This window comes from Balaenoptera acutorostrata, chromosome 1, assembly GCF_949987535.1.
Source record: "Balaenoptera acutorostrata chromosome 1, mBalAcu1.1, whole genome shotgun sequence".
Taxonomy (NCBI): Eukaryota; Metazoa; Chordata; class Mammalia; order Artiodactyla; family Balaenopteridae; genus Balaenoptera; species Balaenoptera acutorostrata.
Genome location: NC_080064.1, coordinates 192,823,858 through 192,843,897, shown reverse-complemented (window position 1 = coordinate 192,843,897; position 20,040 = coordinate 192,823,858). Strand labels below are relative to the sequence as shown.

The 20,040-nt window shown below is 34.0% G+C and overlaps 1 protein-coding gene across 6 annotated transcripts in view; it reads left to right on the top strand.

Annotated features, from left to right (window-relative positions):
- The window catches only part of KCNT2 (potassium sodium-activated channel subfamily T member 2), a 369,675-nt gene that overhangs the window by 97,199 nt on the left and 252,436 nt on the right, over window positions 1-20,040 (top strand). For all 6 annotated transcript variants that reach the window (XM_057529788.1, XM_057529796.1, XM_057529784.1 and 3 more), the window contains 2 exons: window positions 13,464-13,543; window positions 15,781-15,880. In XM_057529788.1, coding sequence (XP_057385771.1) covers window positions 13,464-13,543; window positions 15,781-15,880 — 180 coding nt within the window. The remainder of the gene's footprint in view (window positions 1-13,463; window positions 13,544-15,780; window positions 15,881-20,040) is intronic.

Genomic DNA, 20,040 nt, shown 5'->3' with positions numbered 1-20,040 from the left:
AGGACAGAAGGGAATGAATGAGCCAAGGATACCCAGGAGGAGTAAACTGTAAGGTGGAAGAAAACCAAGAGAATAGAGTGAAGAAAGGGATTCAAGGATGAGGAAGTGATCGACTATGCCCAACGCTGATAGGATAGGTAAGATGACCTGGTTTCTGCATCGTGCCACGTAGAGGTCACTGGTGACCTTGATGATTGCAGACTTGGTGGAGAAGTGGAATAGGCTTAAGAAAGAACAAGAGGTGAGGAACTGGAGCCAGTGATTTTAGGTTTCTTGTTTGTAAGTGTTATGGGCTGAATTGTGCCCTACAACATTCGTTATGTTGAAATCCTAATCCTCAGTACCTCAGAACGTGACTGTATTTGGAGACAGGGCCTTTAAAGGGGTAATTAAGTTAAAATGAGGCCATCAGGATGGGCCCTAATCCAATCTGACTGGTGTCCTTGTAAAAAGGGGACATTTGCTCACACAGAGACACCACGGATGCTTGAACTCAGAGGGAAGATCCCGCGAGGACACAGAAGGTGCCCTCTGCCAGCCAAGGAGAAAGGCCTCAGGAGAAATCACCCCACTGGCACCTTGATCTTGGACTTCCAGCCTCCAGAACTATGAGAAAATTAATTTCTGTTGTTTAAGTCAACCGGGTATTTTGTAATGGCAGCTCTAGAAAATGAATACAGCAAGTCTCAGTGTCTCTTTATTTCTTTCAATACGGATCAATGCATGGCCAAGACAGCTAAGTGCATTCACATCTTCTTCTGCTATAAGGGATTTTCCTTAGTTCATGCACTGATGATGTACATTGCTTTTTCCAATAACCCTGGTTCTTTCTAGGGGATTTCTATGGGGGATTTCTTTGCCAGGTCTCCTGTCTGTCAAAATAGAAACTCTATATCATCAAAAATTGGCAGAAAGCACCAGCGTGAACAGCAGATTTAATGCTAACTTATATCTCTGGTTTCTTAATTTCTTGTCTTTTCTGGCTTCTAAGAATTTCCCTTACTTTCCTGCTAGCTAAGACATACATGTTAAAAATGTGGTGTGTGGTGTGTGTGTGAGTGTGTGCGTTTAATAATTTATTTAACTTTTCAAGGTATTTCACTTGGGAAGAGTTTATGGAGTATGTTTTACCATATTGTCAGAAGCAAAATCCTGAGTTACTTTGAAGTCTTTTTTTTTGTGATAAAGCAGTTTGCTGTTATCTATATATTGCCAATTTAATCACAATCAGTTGCTTGCTTTTTGATCAAGTTGAGTTGCCGTTAAATTTATAGACAATCTATCTAAAGTAATTGCCGGTATCTCTGATTGGATTCTCTGGAAGCAGTAATTGCCAGTGTCTCTGACTGGATTCTCTGGAAGCAGTAATTGCCAGTGTCTCTGACTGGATTCTCTGGAAGCAGACCCTGATAGGACTTTGGGTTGTGGAAGGTGTGATCTCAGATAGGCTGGCTCATTGCAACCGAGGCAGAGCCTGTAGCAGCTCAGAGCTAGCAATTATCCAGCTATCATTGAAGGAGAGGGGTCTGGGTGCCAAAATTTCACGTCTGCCATATTCAGTTATATGGTACTTAATCATGATACAGTCTTAGGAATAATATTTATTTACTAAACTAAAATAGTTGAAGGTGGAATTGTTAGGCAGTATTTCTTGTGTCAATAAAATTTAATCCAGTAAATTCCAAAAATGTCTATCAGCTATGGTTGTATATTTTATAATCCGTTTTACTATATTTTGTAATCAGAAAAAAATACAATAACTTAAAAAATAAAAAGTAAATTTGGGGTGGAGATGGTCAAAGTACAGACTTCCAGCTATAAAATAAATGTCCTGGGCATGTAATGTACAACATGGTGACTGTAGTTTAAAATACTGTATAGCATATTTGAAAGTTGCTAAGATAGTAGATCTTATAAGTTCTCATCACACACAAAAAATTGTTAACTGCGTGTGGTGATGGATGTTAACTAGATTGTGGTGATCATTTCACCGTGTATACAAATATCAAATCATTATGTTGTACCCCTGAAACTAATATAAGGTTACATGTCCATTATATCTCAGTAAAAAATAGCAAAAAGAAAAGTAAATTTGATTTATATACCACGATTTTTCTTTCTTGGTTAAAGCTCATATATCATCAGGCTTAGGCGTATGGGAGTTAGACTGCTTGGTTGTGAATGCTAGGTCCACCATTTAGGATTTGTGTGATTTGGGGCAAATGCCTCTGTCCCCTAATCTGTAAAATGGAAATAGTAATAGTACCCATTAAAGGTATGTCTTGAGAATTAAATGAGGTAACACATCTCTGTGTTCAGTGTAGTGCTTGGGTATTTTCAATAAGTAGCTCCATGTTATTGTTAGTCACTGTTTATTAACACATTTCTTGGCTTCTATTCAAGTTCTTTTAATTATCTGGCTTCTTCTCTGCCTCTCTGCTTTCCTGTATTGCTATTACCTGATACACTTCCTGTGCTCTAGCCATTTTAACTCCTTTTAATTCCATACGTGTACTATACTTTTTCTCACATTTTTTTTTCCCTTTGTACCTGCCATTTCTTATATCAGAAAAGGCCTTGGGTGTGTCTCTCTCCTTCCATCCAAGCTTGCCAACCCTATTCACTCTGACTCTGTAACAAATTCCTTCTTGTGTTATAGATTTGAGTCATCTACTTTTTTGGTGGAGTATGGAAATTATTTCTCATGTAGTACCCCAGAGTTCCTCTCACCCCCAGTTTTTATAAATATAACATCTTTAAGAATTCTTTTGTATCCCCAGAATTAGTTTAGTTGTAATTTTTAGTTTGTGTAACACCCCATATTGTGCTGTGGACACACTCTTATTTCATTCATTCATTCATTCATTCTTTCCTTCATTTATTCATAATTTATTAATATATAGATACCTATAGACACTCAAAGAACTAATACTTTATTAATAACTTACAACTAGCTCTGCATTCCTCCGCTCTCTCCCCTGCTCCCTCCTGGAGGTCATCACTCTCCTCATTTTGGCTTTTCTTTTCCTTTTAACAAATATAGTTTAACAGATGTTATGTGTATCCCTAAACAAGTTATTGTTTGGTTTTAGATGCTCTTGAACTTGACAAAGTGGGCACCATGCTACATGTAGTCGTCTCAGACTTGCATCTTTCATTCAACATCTGGTTACCAAGATCCATTCATATTATTGCATACTTCATTAATTTTTACTGCAATACTCCATTGTAAAAATATGCCAGATTTGCCTATTTCCCTGTAAGTGGATATTTGAGTTACTTCTGATTTTTCTCTGTGCTTTCATGAACAGTGCTTTTTGGAACACTCTTGTACATGCATCCTCATGCATGTGTGTAGGTTTCTGTCTGGCATTTATTTAGGAGTGGAATGGTTGAATTGTAACTATGTGAATATTCAATTTTATTAGATAACGCCAAATTGTTTACAAAAGTGATTGCACCAATTTATACTCCATCCACAATTAAGAAATCCTTTGATTTACCTTCTCTCCAACATTTGGCATTATTATGCTTCTTGATTTTTTTCCAGTTAAATGGATATAAAATATTATCTCAATAGACTCTTATTTGCATTTTCCTGAGTACTGATAAGGTTGAACATTTCCTCCTTGGTTTATTAGCCAGTATAGTTACTCTTATGTTAGATGCCATTTCACATCTTTTGGCTACATGTTTGTTATTTTCTTAGTGATTTAGGAATTCTTTATATACTTTTGACTTTTAACTTTTACTGGTTTTGTATCCACATATCTTCTCCCAGTTGTGAGCTTGCTTTCCACTGTCTTTAAAATTTAAATTTAAAATTTATAAATTGAGCTGTGGGAATTTCCTGAGCCCATCCATTATTTATTGATTTATACTATGTTTCCAGGCAAAACCTCTTTTATAATTTTCTTTTTCTATCTAAAGTACTATTTGACTATTCAAATATCAAAAAAGTATTCACCATTATTTTTTAATAAGAGTTTAAAAGTTTCCTTAATCTATGTAAAGGTGATTTAATCCATATGGTATGAGATAGGGGTCCAATTTCATTTTTTTGCCTATTTGGATAACTATTTAAAAAATCAATTTATTGAAAGTTCCTCTTTTTCCTATTGACCTGCCATACTCTTTTTGTTACATAATAATATTCAATATATGCATGAGTCAATTTCTTGACTGTTTTATTCCACTAATCAGTTTTTCTTTCTCTGTGCCGTACTTATAATCTTTTAATTACTGTAGGATCATAAGTCTTGGTATCAGGTAGGGAAAATATCTACTCTTTATTCTTCTTCACAAATGTCTTATTTAGTTTAATCTTTCACCTTCTATAGAATAAGCTTATCAAGTTCCACAACATTGCCTATGTGATTTTGATTGGAATTTTATAGAACCTTTGGTTTATTTTATAATATAAATACCAAATTGTTTTCCAAAGCATTTGGGACAACTTAAATTATGCTGGTAATTAATAAGAAGCCCTTATTAGAGGAGGAACTGTTAGAGTACAATTTTCAAAAGGTTAAAAGATCATGTCCCTCATCCAAATATGAAATGAAAACTTGTCAAAACTTATATTCAACTCATTGATTAAGGAGGGAAACAGTACTAATTTAAAACTGGTAGAGTACTGAAGAAGCTAGGTGTTTCCAGGCAATGTCAGAATAAGGTGGTTGGGTTAGCAGAACCTCCAGAAGTCCTATGGGGCCATGTGCATTAACCTTTGGAGCTTTCTCTTTTGTTGGGTGGAGATTCTTTGCGTGTCTACTTGACACAACTTTGCTCACTAAGGTCTGTTCCTCCACAGTTGTAAAAATGCACAGAAAATACAAAGTCAAGGCCAGCATTTTATTAAAAGAACATCTAGTAATCTCTTTTGCCTACTTCCAAGTTTTGGATAATTTTCCTGACAAAACTGACAGCAAATGTTTCTGTAGTGTAACAGTTTAACATTTTAACTGGATCATTGGCTACCTTCTTGGACAGTTTGGGAAAAAAGTATTGGGAAAGTACTCTAAGAGAAACTTATTTGACTGTTAAAATAAGATGATAACCAGATTTTTAGATTACTGCTATGTTATTTGTCATATACATAGGTTTAAATTGATTTGACATTTAGATTTTATATTATTTAGTAAAAATATAGACAATATATTTATTATTTATTAGAAAAGTGCATGATTTTTTTCTTATTTTTTTCATAATAAACCAACAAAACCTAAAAATCCATTTATGTATGTAAGAGAATTGTGAAAAAATGGTGCATTGTTAACATAGAGGAATATATAGAAGAATACCATGCAGTGTTAAAAATGACAATCTAGGCCTGCATCTTCTATGATTGAGTAAAAATAATTACGTTGTAAATCAGCAGATGTAGGATAATTTCCTTTATACTGTTGTTTAAATAAGTGACATGTCACCAGATGCTTGTAAATGAAGCAAAACTAAGTTTATTTAAACTCCCTGAAGTTAGTAAGCATTAACAATGCTTCAGAAGATGATGTTAGAAGTGAGATATTTATTACGCTTTGGAATAAGGGCTCAAGTGGTGTAAGAGGGATCTTTCATAGTGAAAAAGGATAAGTCACTTAGCATTGGCCGACACAGCAAAGTGAAGGTTTTGAACTCTTAATGAGAAATAAGTAACAAGACAATGCAAGTCTTAATGTCTTATAAATAAGTGATGTGTTTGCCTAGGTAAATGGACTATTGTCCCCAGTAAATTGATCTGTAGGAGTTTTCTGGAGTAAACAGTGAAGTTATTTATTGCCTTTTATCCTCATTTTTCCTAAGCAAATATATCTTGGAGGAATCAACTACATCAAATTGGCATCAGTGATCCACAGTTTTTGTTTTTCCTTTTATAAGTGTTTATTCTAGGAACATTTTTAAACTACCAACATACCAGAAAAAAGTTATTTGCCATTGTCCAGTTGTTTGTCTCACATAGAAAGTATCTTCTTTAATTTTCATAACCTGTTAATGGAAATGATATCTACATTTTACAGAGAATAAAAGTTAGGAAGTCTGATAATCAGATGCATATCATCTGATTCCACAGTCTGTGCTCTTATCCCTCTTAGCTCTCATACTACACTACAAAATAAACAAATAAATGAACATACCAACAAACTATTGTGGGGAAAAATTCAGTTTCTCTGGAAAACCCATTAGATTTATTGTAATATTTATTGAGTGAAATTCTATTTGTGACTGTTTCCCCCTCTTTCTCCAAATTGTGGGACCATGTCTTTAACTGTGTTCAACCCAGTATGATTTATCTATTAAAATCATATATGTTAACTTAAGTAAGAATAATAAGTAATAAAAGAAATCCTAAAGAAATGTGTGTCCCCAGTGACCTGTGACTATTACTGATCTATGACTTTTGAGGTGCAGAATGGGAGAGGGCTTGGAGAACTGATTTAAAATCTTATGACATTGGTGCAGAGAATTCAATAAAACTGAAAGGTGGTTCTTTCATTGCATATGGAAGTCTTTGTGTAATTTCCAGTTTCATACTAACAACTAGTATCTGTTGACCATGCCCTGACTATTTGAGACCCAATAGCTCCCTCCCCCAAAACACACACATTTCTTCCCAAACTGGGCTTTGCTATTTAATCATGCCGCCCATTCCTAGCAATCCTGGGCTGTGGGAGCATCGTTATATTTTTCCTTCAAGGCTTTCAAATGACTGGTGCAAGAGTCCAATCTGAGTTAGAAATTACGTGGTGTCGTCTATCCTCTTCTTATCTTATATGCATACAGAAAAAGCAAAGAGGATTTACATGTTGTAGTTGTTATGAGTTTTGATTGGGAGGCCGTTAGGCTTGTGGTGAGGCCATGCTACCTGTAGTCGTTATTATGTAAGCTTATCCGCCTTCCTGTGGCTAACAGCTTTATACTTTACGAACATATGTTTACATTTATGCATGTTCATATATTTGTGTATATATATATCTTTATACCCTGTATGTGTATGTATATATACCTACTTGATCCAGACCTGCCCCCCACAATGCAGTTGGGCCAGGGTATGAAGAAGCAAAATCTCTTTGCAATTTAAGGATGAAAAAAGTGTATCTTTATACCTAAATAAAGCTAAATACTTATCCTAGCTTTCTTTATGTTTTGCTTCCTATGCATAGGTTTAAGTTACATTGGGATTGCTTAAATTTAATTATTTTTAGAAAAATGGGGAAGTACAGAGAGTAGGTCCTGAAAATGAACATTGACATGAGGACATGAGTTTTCAAACTGAAGAGAGACTTGAATAAAAAAAGTACTCCTGGGTGGACTTCTAAATTGTTTTCCCGTGGAAACCGCAAAACTATGTATTTCCAGCTACCAGCAAGCTGTGATTACCAAGGAGTGACAAAAGCATAAATGCTATTATTGAGGGGTATCAGCATTATCCAGAATGAAAGAAAATTGATGAGTGATTAGCACCCCAGGATCTTTCCTTATTACCATTACATCTATCTATCTATCATCACTATATAAAAATATATATCTATTTAAACACATATATATGTACATGTACTATATATAAACATATATCTATTTAAACACATATATATGTGTATATATATGTGTATATATATATACATATGCATATAATAATAGCTGGTTTCCCTTTCTGAAAATGACATTATTTTAAATCTTATTTTTAAAATGCAGAGAATGCTATTGAAAGTCTCCAGAATTAATCTCTGCCTCCTTGTAAGATGTTACCAACTAAAAGAGGTGGAAACGTTAGGCTTGCATAATTTTGAAAAGAATAAGATGGGCTAAAAGATGTTGGGAAATGCTTTAAGAGGGACTCCAAAGTATTTAAAGTGAGGTTAATTTTTGTGCATGTAGTAAAGATTGGAAGCCAGGTAGAAGGCCTTTGGAAGCACTTGAGCATGAACTGGTGAAACTAATTTTTTAAAATGAAAAATTAATGGTAGGCTTATTTTTTAATTTATTTTTTTACAAGGTTCCACTTGAATGGTAGCTCTGTTAAATAATTTAGTTACCTGAAGTTAAGAGTGAATATTTGGAAATGGATAGGAATCTGGGTTAGAGTCAATAATCAAAGGGCAGTATTAAACAAACACTTCTCAGTACCCCTATGTGGGTTTGGTGTTTGCAGTGCTCTTTTGTAACACTTTGCAGGTGACCTAGAACTCTCCTAATAATGAAGAACTAACTTGATGAGGAGGCAGGAAGCAAGAAGTAGTAACAGAAAGATCAGTGTCCCAATTCTGTCTCAGTACTGGCTATAAATTTGGGCAAGTCGCTAAAATTATTTGAATTAAAGTTTTTTCTCTATAAAATAAAGTTGATGGCTGCCTTACCCAAGTCATAGCAACACTGTAAAAATTAAATCAATCAACAGTAGTGGATATTTTTCTAAATGTTCATTAAATCATGGGGGGATGGTGCAAATAAACAAACACATCCAAATTAATAAAATTGAAAAAAAAAAAAACCTGCAGGGAATGATCGTGAATCACAAGGTAGACCAATTTGGAATAAGAGCTTACGAGGATTCAGCTCACCACAAACCCAAGTTTTGCATCCTCAAAATAGTTATAACCTAAGGAAAGGAAGATGACTTTATCTATTCCACTACACTATCGACTCAGAGTCCTTAAGGTTTGTACCAAAGAAAGAACTGGAGACCTTCATTCAGGCATTGAACAGGAATAGGTCCCTAATAGGTCTCAAGTAACTTAAGAGATACTTAAGACATAAGCATGAGCAATATGGTCCCCACCCTCATGGAGCCTACGGACTTACTTCATATAACTAAGTGCTACTGTCACCATCATAGAGAATGATTGGAAGGGAAGAACACCAGTTAGACCAGAAAGTCCAGGTAGATATTGCCTTGTTTGAATGAGTGTAGTAATAGAAAAACTGGTACCTGGACTCCATGACCAATATCACAGCATCAGAGGAAGGCAGGAAGGGAAAAGCACCAAGTGGACACAGAGGAAGAATTTTCCTTTGGTAATGATCTGTATGTAGCATAATTTCCAAAAGAGAATATCTGCAAAACTTTGGCATCCTAAAAAGAGTCCAAGGCATTATTAGAGCCAAAGAAAAAGTGTTTCTGAAAGAATGGTGCACTGACAACCTGGGTCAGAATTATTTTTGGTATTTTAAAGAAAGTAAACAAGAATTTTAAGACTGAAACGAGGAAATTGCCTTTTAACAAGATCCTGCATAATTTTTATGCTAAATTCAAGTAACTAGAGCAATGGGAAATGGGAAAAAAATAAAGCATTTAAATCAGTATTAAGGCAGTTGATATTGTTAAGACAAATTGATGATGGTTATACAAAAAAACTCTATATACTTAAAATTGTTCCAGAGCATAAAATATCTGGAGAGTTTTTCAGTCTGTACTTGAAGATATTAGAATAATCTAAAGGTAGTAGCACATCAATCTTAGTTATGAGCATAGAAGAAAACTCCTAAAATATAGGAAAATGAATCCAGCAGTAAATTACATGAGTAGTTCACTACTATGAAAACAACTTATCCCACAATTGAAAAAAATAATTACCTAATAGAAAAACTATTAAAATAATTTACCAAATCAATAAATCAAGAGAAAAAGAAAAATGTACCATCAACTAATAGATTCAAGATAGGTTTTTTTTAACATCAACATTCATTCATTCCTGTTATGAGTTTTAGTAAAACATAAGTATTTATTGCAATCTCATGGTCAACAATATAATTACTGCTAAAGCACTAGAAGCATTCTAAGAATGCACACCATGGTTATTTGATTATTCTTTTTTTTCATCAAAAAGTTCTAGTCAATGTAATAAGACAAGAACAATAAAATGGGAATACAAATATTGGAGATTTCCAGATGACATGATTGTCTGCCTAGAAAACTCAGAAAATAAACCTGAAAAATATCACTACCTATGAGAGAGTTCAGCATGATAGTCAATTACAGTATCAAAAACAAAAGTTAAAGGTTGGAACAAAACACTTTTAGAATAGCAAACAAAATTATAGGATCTGCCCGCCAAAAAATAAAACATTGTTGACCAACATAAAAATAATGTTATTAACCAATGGTAACATATATCAGTAAGAACAGATATGGCCTAATAAGGATTGCAACTCCACTTTATTTTTTATTAAATACACCCATTTCCACTATTATATTGGGATAAATGTGACAAAATGATCTTAATTTTATTTTGAGTGTAAACATGTGGAAAAATGACATTTTAAGGAGTGATGAGGGCAGATTTGCCCTGGTGTATTGTTCAAAACCATATAGTTTGAGTCTGCTAAAATGACCTCCTGGATGGAGGTAAATTCAGATAAAGTTAGATGGGAGGAGGCAGGCCATAAAAGAGGAAGGAAGGAAGGAAGAGAAGAAGGAAAGAGGAAGATCAGAAGAGAGGAAGGAGGGAAGAAAAGGAGGAAGGAAGGAAGGAAAAGCCCATTTAAATCTGGAAAGGGAAATACCAAGAGGATATTTAAAATCAACTAAAATCATGAAAAAAATTGGGAAAGATAAAAAGTAAACTCTGTCCTAAATCCCTGAGTACTAGAGAACTTTATGGTGCTGGAGAGTTCCCGAAATTGTACAGTACACTAAGTGGCCTTGATTCCCAAAGAGTTGCCGTTGGATCAAATAAAAGAAAAATCCATTCCATATTATAAATAGTAAACCCAAAGGACATTTTTTTGTACCTGATAGAAGACATGGGTCAAGAAGCATTTTGCTTGTTTTTTGTTTGTTTTTTTTCATTTTAGCTTTGAAAAGCATTTGTATAAATTTATGCTTTAATATCATCCATGGTCCTCAGTGATATTGACTTGGAGAGATCACTAGATTAATTAAGAGTTTTGGGCTTCCCTGGTGGCCCAGTGGTTAAGAATCTGCCTGCCAATGCAGGGGACACGGGTTCGAGCCCTAGTCCGGGAAGATCCCACATGCAGTAGGGCAACTAAGCCCATGCGCCACAACTACCGAACCTATGCTCTAGAGCCCGCAAGTCAAAACTGCTGAGCCCATGTCCCACAACTACTGAGCCCACGCACCTAGAGCCCGTGCTCCGCAACAAGAGAAGCCGCCACAATGAGAAGCCCATGCACCACAATGAAGATTAGCCCCCTCTCGCCGCAACTAGAGAAAGCCAGCACGCAGCAACAAAGACCCAACACAGTCAAAAAAATAAAATAAAATAATTTTTAAAAAAAGAAGAGTTTTACTTCACACAATATTATAATTAAAATGGAATTTCGAAGTCATTTAATGAGAGACCTCACACCATGCAAAATTGTTTTTACCTCAGGAAAAGAATCCAGTCACTTGCAAGCTCTTATCTAGTCTTTGGCACATTTATATGGATTGGCGAGCTCTCCACTTTACAATGATGGCCATTTCAAAATCGGGTAATATCATTCATAACTCTCATATTTTTCTATAATTAATCCTATACAATAGAGCATCATATTATGAATCATCTCATTTTAATAGTGATGGTCACTTCAGTATTTAAAGACAGCCATTTTGTTAGTGCGCATTCTTCATATTTAGGTTAAACATTTCCAGTTCCTTAAATTTGTCATCCAATTAAATACTTTCCAGATCCCTCATTTTTTGCTTCAGGCTTTAGATGATCTCATTTTAGTTGAAAAATGCACCTCAATTATATACCCAGTACTGCACTCCTGATATTAACTGAAGAATGGACTCATATTTTTATAAATTTGATAATTCTAGGAAGCAAATCTACATGGCCTTTGCTTTATTACTTGTGCAGTAGCCATATGTCCTCTCAAATTTGCTTTTGTATCTGTAGCAAATATGAACTAATTTAGCTTGATATCAGTGTTACAGTTGCTTTATTTAAAATAAAGTCCTTTTCATTTGATAAACAAGGGAAACAGAGCCAATCATGGCTTTCCAAGATAGTAGTGGAGTTGTGGGACTGCATGTGTGTGCACGTACTTTTATAGCATGTGAGTGTGAAGGTTTGCATATATGTGAAGTGGTGTGTGCATGCACACAGCATGCATATAGAGGTGTTCTGCTAGAAGATATTGTTGCAATTTTCATGGCTTCTTGCTAAAGAAATTAACAAGTAAAGAGAATCATGATTTATGTGTTGATTTTTGTGATTTTACATATAAAGTAAACAAGAGGACAGTAAATGACAAAATGATGCAAAGAAAAGAAAAAATGTTTATGGGTGAGGATATTTTCTTTAGGAATAAGAGAAAAAGAGCAATTCAAGTCTTCTAGAAGGTATAACAGATAAAACTTGTTTTGCAATTGATGACAAAAGAGCTTTTGTTTTTATGGCCTAAGAGATTGCTTTTAAAATATTCATGGATCTTCTTGAACATGCAGCTTAGAATTTAGGAGTGAAATATTTCTGTAGTACATGTCAATTATTTTTTCTCCAGTTTTATCTCTTTTGTGTATTCCTGCAAAACAAAACAAACAAAAAACTATCTCGTTTATATAGATTACATTATCAAAATTTTGTCACATAAGGAAAAATGAAATTATGTATTTGTTGTTTGTGTAAGCATTAAAATGTTTTCTTAATTTTTTTGGAATCCTAACCTATAATAAAAATGTTTGAGACTATTTAACTAAGAAAATTTCAGATGATTATTCACAAGTCACCATGCACTGAACACAATGTTTCTTTTCACTCAGTATTTTGAAAATATTATTTAAGCCCTATCACATAAGAGAAGTTTGCTAGAATTTAGGGAGAAAGCAAATGCATTTATTAGAATGCTATTATGTTTTAGAGTGTTGGTATCAGTTTATAGTAGATTAAATGTAGAATATTCAGTCCCTTAATTGATTTGTCTGGTTTGTAACTTCTCTATGGTGACTTTAACATTCCACTTGCACTACCTCTCCTTTGTTGATCCATATATATTTTAATATGAGCTAGATAAATAAAAAGGTAAAGTGGTCCATACGTGGTATCCCAAATAGTCTCAAGATAAAGTGAAGACTTGCTAAAAATAGATTTTCAGGCCCAGTCCCTTAAGTTTCAGATACAGTAGATCTGGAGTGGTTAGTTCAACTTGAATTTTTTAAGCATGCAGTTGATTCTGATGACAGGGAAAAGAATTAGGAAAACGCTCATGAAAAATTATTCCAAAAACACATATGAAAGACTTTTGCATTATTGCTGTTTGGAATCACCCATACCGCTCATCATATCCACTGATACAAATAATCAAGTCAACTACATATGATATTTGAACTGACTATATCTTTAAAATTGGAAAGTAACTGCTTCTCTCAAAAAATAAAAAAACAGCATTTTACTCAATTCTCCTTTTCTGTGGTGGGGATTCACTCAAAGTATACAATGTATCACATCAAATAATTTATTTTTATTTTCTTATATATTAGTCTTTAGATTAATTATGTTTTTATTTTTTGTTTGCAGGGTGCAAGTTGAATTTTATATGAATGAAAACACATTTAAAGAGAGACTAAAGTTATTTTTTATCAAAAACCAGAGATCAAGTAAGTCTTTCATTTTATTCCCCTGTCTATGTATTTGTATATATGTTTACCTTAAAAAATTCCAGCTTTGCAATCCTTTTGCAAAATATCTTTTATAGAGACAAGTAAAATTGATAGTCTTGTCTGCCAGGCATTAAAGTTCAGAAAACAATAGATGTTACATCTGGTGGTGTCAAGTCAAGGTTTCTTGACTATTTTACTTCTCGAAATCCCACATCAGTAAGTAGACTTCTGAGTGGACCATTTGGATTGGTAGGAACATTGAGGAAAATCATTTAAGTGAGGGTTCCCCATATTTTAACTGTGAGGGATACCAAAACTTGTTTTGAGAAGACCCTGGTATTCCAAGTGACCATAATGGGGAATAATTTTCTGGTTTAGTGATTTAGTAGGGAAGAGTTTCCCCATCACACCTAATAACAGGAAACATGTAGGTGATCTGAAAGGTACAGATTACTAGCATCCTCCCCTGGGAGATTTAAAATCAGGACGTATAGAGCTAAGCTCAGCATATAACATCCCAGTGATGCTTATCATCAAAGAAACTTGGGAAACATTGGAACTTCAAGGAGGCATGAAATTAGCATAATCACTGACCTCTAAGCCTGTTCAGGGTTGAAGTGCCAGTCATACTTGCCTCCCCCTAGTACCACGTACTTTGAAAAAGCCATAAATAATGAACCAATATGCAGTTTTTTTCATGTGATTATTGCTTAAGATGTCAAGAAGCATTGGAGAGGTCTACAGTAGATTGGTGTAGACTTTGCTCTCTTTGAATTTTGACCTCTGAATCCTCCTGGGGTGGTCTAAAGTAAGTTGTGCTTCTATAGAGTTCATAGAGAGAAACTTGAGTTGTGAGCAGTTACCCAAGTACTGACTGCAGGGAATGTTTCAGTCTGTAAGGCACACAGGTTAGAGAATCTTAATGGCTGGTTAGTTTTAGGATTAGGCTAATAATAACTAATGCTTTTCTAATCCAGTTGTTTTGAATTCCCAAGGTGGTCCCACCAATAGATGTTACCTGGAGAGGCCTCATCATTTGCATAGAAGGTTTCCTTTATTTTAAAAATTTAAAAAATTTTACTAAAAATTTTCTTTCTCCAGGCCAGAAGGAATAGATGTATTATTTGAATACTTTAACAACAGCCAGCTTTGACTAAGCTGTCATTTGAGGAGACCAGTTCTATAAAACCAGGGCAATTTCATTAACAGTTTAGAAGACTTTATAAAGAAGCTAACCCATAAGTACCTAGCATTTTAGTAGGAAAACCCAGGAAAAATTACGCAATTAATAAGCATTAACCTTTTACTGTTAAGAAATGTTACCTCAGGTACACTCACTTATAGCAGAGTAAAGACAAAATGACATTTCATTTCCAGATTTTATTGAGAATTAATTATAGGAAGACCTCAAAATTTTATTCACAATCTGTGAATCAGTTACCACCTGATAATTGCAGGAAAGGTAATGCTTCTATTAATCAGACTTTAAGCACATTTTGCTTAATATTAATTACTCTTCTTCATCATCAAGTATTATAGGCCGCATAACTGTAAACGACACAGTTTCAAAGATACATACATGGCAGTCTTAATTCCCACAAAAAATTTTTTTAAGATTTCATTGGCATTTAAACCTAAAGTAAAAAGTTGGTCAAGTCTCAAAAATGTGTGTGTGTGTGTGTGTGTGTGTGTGTGTGTGTGTGCTTGTGTATTTCCCAGCATATGCTATTAGGATTTCTCTATAATTATATAATTATTAATTAAGTGTATAATATATAATTATATACATGATTATAATTTCTCTACAATCAAACCTACCAGGTGCTCAGAAGATACAAGATTTATAACTTATCCTGTGAATTTGTAAGCAGCTAGATTTTCTGGCTAGTTAAAATTTATTCCAAAATTCATGGATCTATAAAGTGCTTAAACTTCTAAGCATACTTGAACCAATCTTGATTGGACATGATTTTTGTGGCTTCTGAATGCTCAAATGTAGATTTACTCTTAGTGTATAATATTCACTGTCATTTGCGGTTCATACGTTCTGTCATTCTCATTTTTTGTTTCAATATTTAGCCACCTAGAACTTCAGAGTGGGTAAGCAATTATGGTATTGTAGATTCTAAACACAATTTAAGTGCTGTACTTAAAGCTGATATTTTTGACAATTCTTTTTAGTCTTTTGTGGACTGAGTTCAAATGAAAATGCAATTTTTGTTGTTTGTTTAAAGGTCTAAGAATACGTCTGTTCAATTTTTCTCTCAAATTATTAAGCTGCTTTTTGTACATAATCCGAGTGCTACTAGAAAACCCTTCACAAGGAAATGAATGGTAAGGTATCTTTGTCTGATTTTCTACAATATTCTTTTTATTAGTTTAAATTGTATTATAAGTTTTGAGGTAAAACTGGTGAAAATAACATTATATTAGTTTCAGGTGTACAACATAATAATTTGATCTTTGTATACATGACAAAGTGATCACCACCATAAGTCTAGTTACCATACGTCACCATACAATCCATCCCCTTTACCCATTTTACCCCATTCTCTTCCTTTTCCTCTGATAACCAACAATCTATGAGTTTTGTTTTGTTAGCATGTTTTGTTTTTTTATGTTCTACATATTAGTGAAATCATATGGTATCTGTCTTTCGCTGTCTGACTTAAGTAAGCACCCTCTAGGTCCAACCATGTTGTCACAAATGTCAAGATTTCCTTCTTTTTATGGCTGAATAACACATTTCATTGTGGGTGTGTATATATACATACATACCACATCTTCTTTATTCATATATCCATCAATAAACACTTAGGTTGTTTCCATATCTTAGCTATTGTAAACACTACTGCAATGAACATAGGGGTTCATGAACATATCTTTTTGAATTAGAGTTTTGGGGGATTTTTAGGGGATAAATACCCAGAAGTAGAATAGCTGGATTATATGGTAGTTTTATTTTTAATTTTTTGAGGAACCACCATACTGTTTTCCATAGTGGTTGCACCAACTTACATTCTCACCAATAGTGTAAGAGGATTTCCTTTTCTCTGAAGCCTCGTCAACATTTTTTATTTCTTTTCTTTTTAATAATGGTCATTCTAACAGGTGGGAGGTGATATCTCATTGTGATTTTGATTTGCATTTTCCTAATAATTAGTAATGTTGAGAACATTTTCATGTACCAGTTGGACATCTGTATGTCTTCTTTGGAAAAATGTCTATCTGGATCCTATGACCATTTTTATTCCAATTTTTTTTTTTTTTTTTTTTTTTTTGCTGTTGAGTTGAATGAGTTCTTTAATATTAAGGGTATTAACTCCTTATCAGATATATGATTTGCAAATATTTTTCCCATTTTAGGTTGCCTTTTCATTTTATTGATGGTATCCTTTCCTATGCAGAAGTTTTTTAGTTTGAAATAGTCCCACTTGTTTATTTTTGCTTTTGTTGCCTTTGCTTTTGGTGTCAGATTCAAAAAATCATCACCAAAACCTAGGTCAAGGGACTTACCACCTATGTTTTCTGCTAGGAGTCTTAAGGTTTCAGGTCTTACATTCAAGTCTTTAGTCCATTTTGGATTAATTTTTATGTATTGTGTAAGACAGTGGTCTACTTTCATTTTTTATGTGTGTCCTGTTTTCCCAACACAATTTATTGAAGAGATTGTCTTTTACCCATTGTATATTCATGGCTCCTTTGTCATTAATTAATTGACCATATATATGTGCATTTATTTCTGGGCTTTATATTCTCTTTCATTGATCTATGTATCTGTTTTATGCCAATACCATGCTATTTTGGTTACTATAACTTCGTAGTATAGTTTGAAATCAAGGAGCATGATTTCTCCAGGTTTGTTCTTCTTTCTCAAGATGCTCGGCTATTTAGAGTCTTTTGTAGTTCCATAGAAATTTGTAAATTGGTTGTTTTAGTGCTGTGAAAAATGTCATTGGAATTTTGATAGAGATTGAATTGAATCTGTAGATCACTTTGGGTAGTATGGACATTTTAACAATATTAATTCTTCCAATCCATGAGTACAGACTAGCTTTCCATTTCTTTGTGTCTTATTCAGTATCTTTTATCAATGTCTTACAGATTTCAGTGTACAGGTCTTTCACCTCCTTGGCTAAATTTACTTCTAGGTATTTTATTCTTTCTGATGCAATTGTAAATGGGATTGTTTTCTTAATTTCTCTTTTTGATATTTCATTATAATTCATAGAAATGCACAGATTTCTGTACAGTCATTCTAGGTATCCAAAGGGAGTTGGTGCCAGGACCCCTGCACAGATACCAAAATCCATGGATGCTCAAGTCCCTTATAGGAAATGGCATAGTATTTGCGTATAACCCATGAACATCCTCCCATATACTTTATATCATCTCTAAATTGCTTATACTGAATATAGTATAAATGCTATGTAAATAGTTGCCAGCATGTGACAAATTCAAGTTTTGATTTTTGGAAATTTCTGGAATTTTTTTCAAATACTTTTGATCCATGGTTGATTGAATCAACAGATGTAAAACCCATGGATAAGGAGGGTTGACTGTACATTGATTTTGTATCCTGCAACTTTGCTGAATTCATTTATTAGTGCTAATATTTTTTTTGTGGAGTTTTTAGGGTTTGCTATTTGTAGTCTCATGTCATCTGCAAATAATTCCAGTTTTACTTCTTTCTTTCCAATTTGGATGACTTTGTTTCTTTACCTTGCCTAATTGCTGTGCCTAGGACTTCCAATACTATGTTTATAAAAGAGGCAAGAGTGGGCATCCTTGTCTTGTTCCTGATCTTAGAGGGAAAGCTTTCAACTTTTCATCACTGAGTATGTTGTTAGCTATAGGTTGGTGTATATGACTTTTATGATGTTGAGGTACATTCCCTCTATACCTACTTAGTTAAGAGTTTTTAATCATAAGTGGATGTTGAATCAAAATTTAACAATGCCTTTTTTGCATCTATTGAGATGATTATATAATTTTCATCTATTTTGTTAATGTGGTTAATTTTTTTTAACATCTTTATTGGAGTATAATTGCTTGACAGTGGTGTGTTAGTTTCTGCTATATAACAAAGTGAATCAGCTATACATATACATATATCCCCAAATCCCCTCAACTTGCGTCTCCCTCCCACCCTCCCTATCCCACCCCTCTAGGTGGATACAAAGCACCGAGCTGATCTCCCTCTGCTTTTTCTGCATCTATTGAGATGATCTTATGGTTTTTCTCCTTCAGTTTGTTACTATGGTTTATCACATTGATTGATTTGCATATATTGAAGAATCCTTGCATTTCTGGGATAAACCCCACTTGATCATGGTGTATGATCCTTTTAATGTGCTGTTGGATTCTGTTTGCTAGTATTTTGTTGAGGATTTTTGCATCTATGTTCATCAGTGATATCACCCTGTAGTTTTCTTTCTTTGTGACCTCTTTGTCTGGTTTTGGTATCAGGGTGATGGTGGCCTCGTAGAATTAATTTCGGAGTGTTCCTCCTCTGCTATATTTTGGAAGGGTTTGAGAAGGGTAGGTATTAGCTATTCTCTAAATATTTGATAGAAATTGCCTGTAAATCCTTCTGGTCCTGGGCTTTTGTTTGTTGCAAGATTTTTAATCACAGTTTCAAATTCAGTGCTTGTGATTGGTCTGTTTATATTTTCTATTTCTTCCTGGTTCAGTCTTGGAAGGTTGTACTTTTCTAAGAATTTTTCCATTTCTTCCAGGCTGTCCATTTTATTGGCATGTAGCTGCTTGTATTAATCACTCATGAGCCTTTGTATTTCTGCAGGGTCAGTTGTTACTTCTACTTTTTCATATCTTATTCTGTGGATTTGAGTCTTCTCCCTTTTTTTCTTGATAAGTCTGGCTAATGGTTTATCAATTTTGTTTATCTTCTCAAAGAACCAGCTTTTAGTTTTATTGATCTCTGCTATCGTTTTCTTCATTTCTTTTTCACTTATTTCTGATCTGATCTTTGGAATTTCTTTCCTTTCGCTAACTTTGGGGTTTTATTGTTCTCCTTTCTCTAATTGCTTTAGGTGTAAGGTTAGGTTTTTTATGTGAGATGTTTCTTGTTTCTTGAGGTAGGATTGTATTGCTATAAACTTCTCTCTTAGAACTGCTTTTGCTGCATCCCATAGGTTTTGGGTCATCGTGTTTTCATTGTCATTTGTTTCCAGGTATTTTCTGATTTCCTCTTTGATTTCTTTCGTGATCACTTGGTTATTTAATAGTGTATTGTTTAACCTCTATGTGTTTGTATTGTTTACAGATTTTTTCCTGTAATTGATATCTAGTCTCATAGCGTTGTGGTCAGAAAAGATACCTGATGCGATTTCAATTTTCTTAAATTTACCAAGGCTTGATTTGTGACCCAAGGTATGTTCTATCCTGTAGAATGTTCCATGAGCACTTGAGAAGAAAGTGTATTCTGTTGTTTTTGGATGGAATGTCCTATAAATGTCAATTAAGTCCATCTT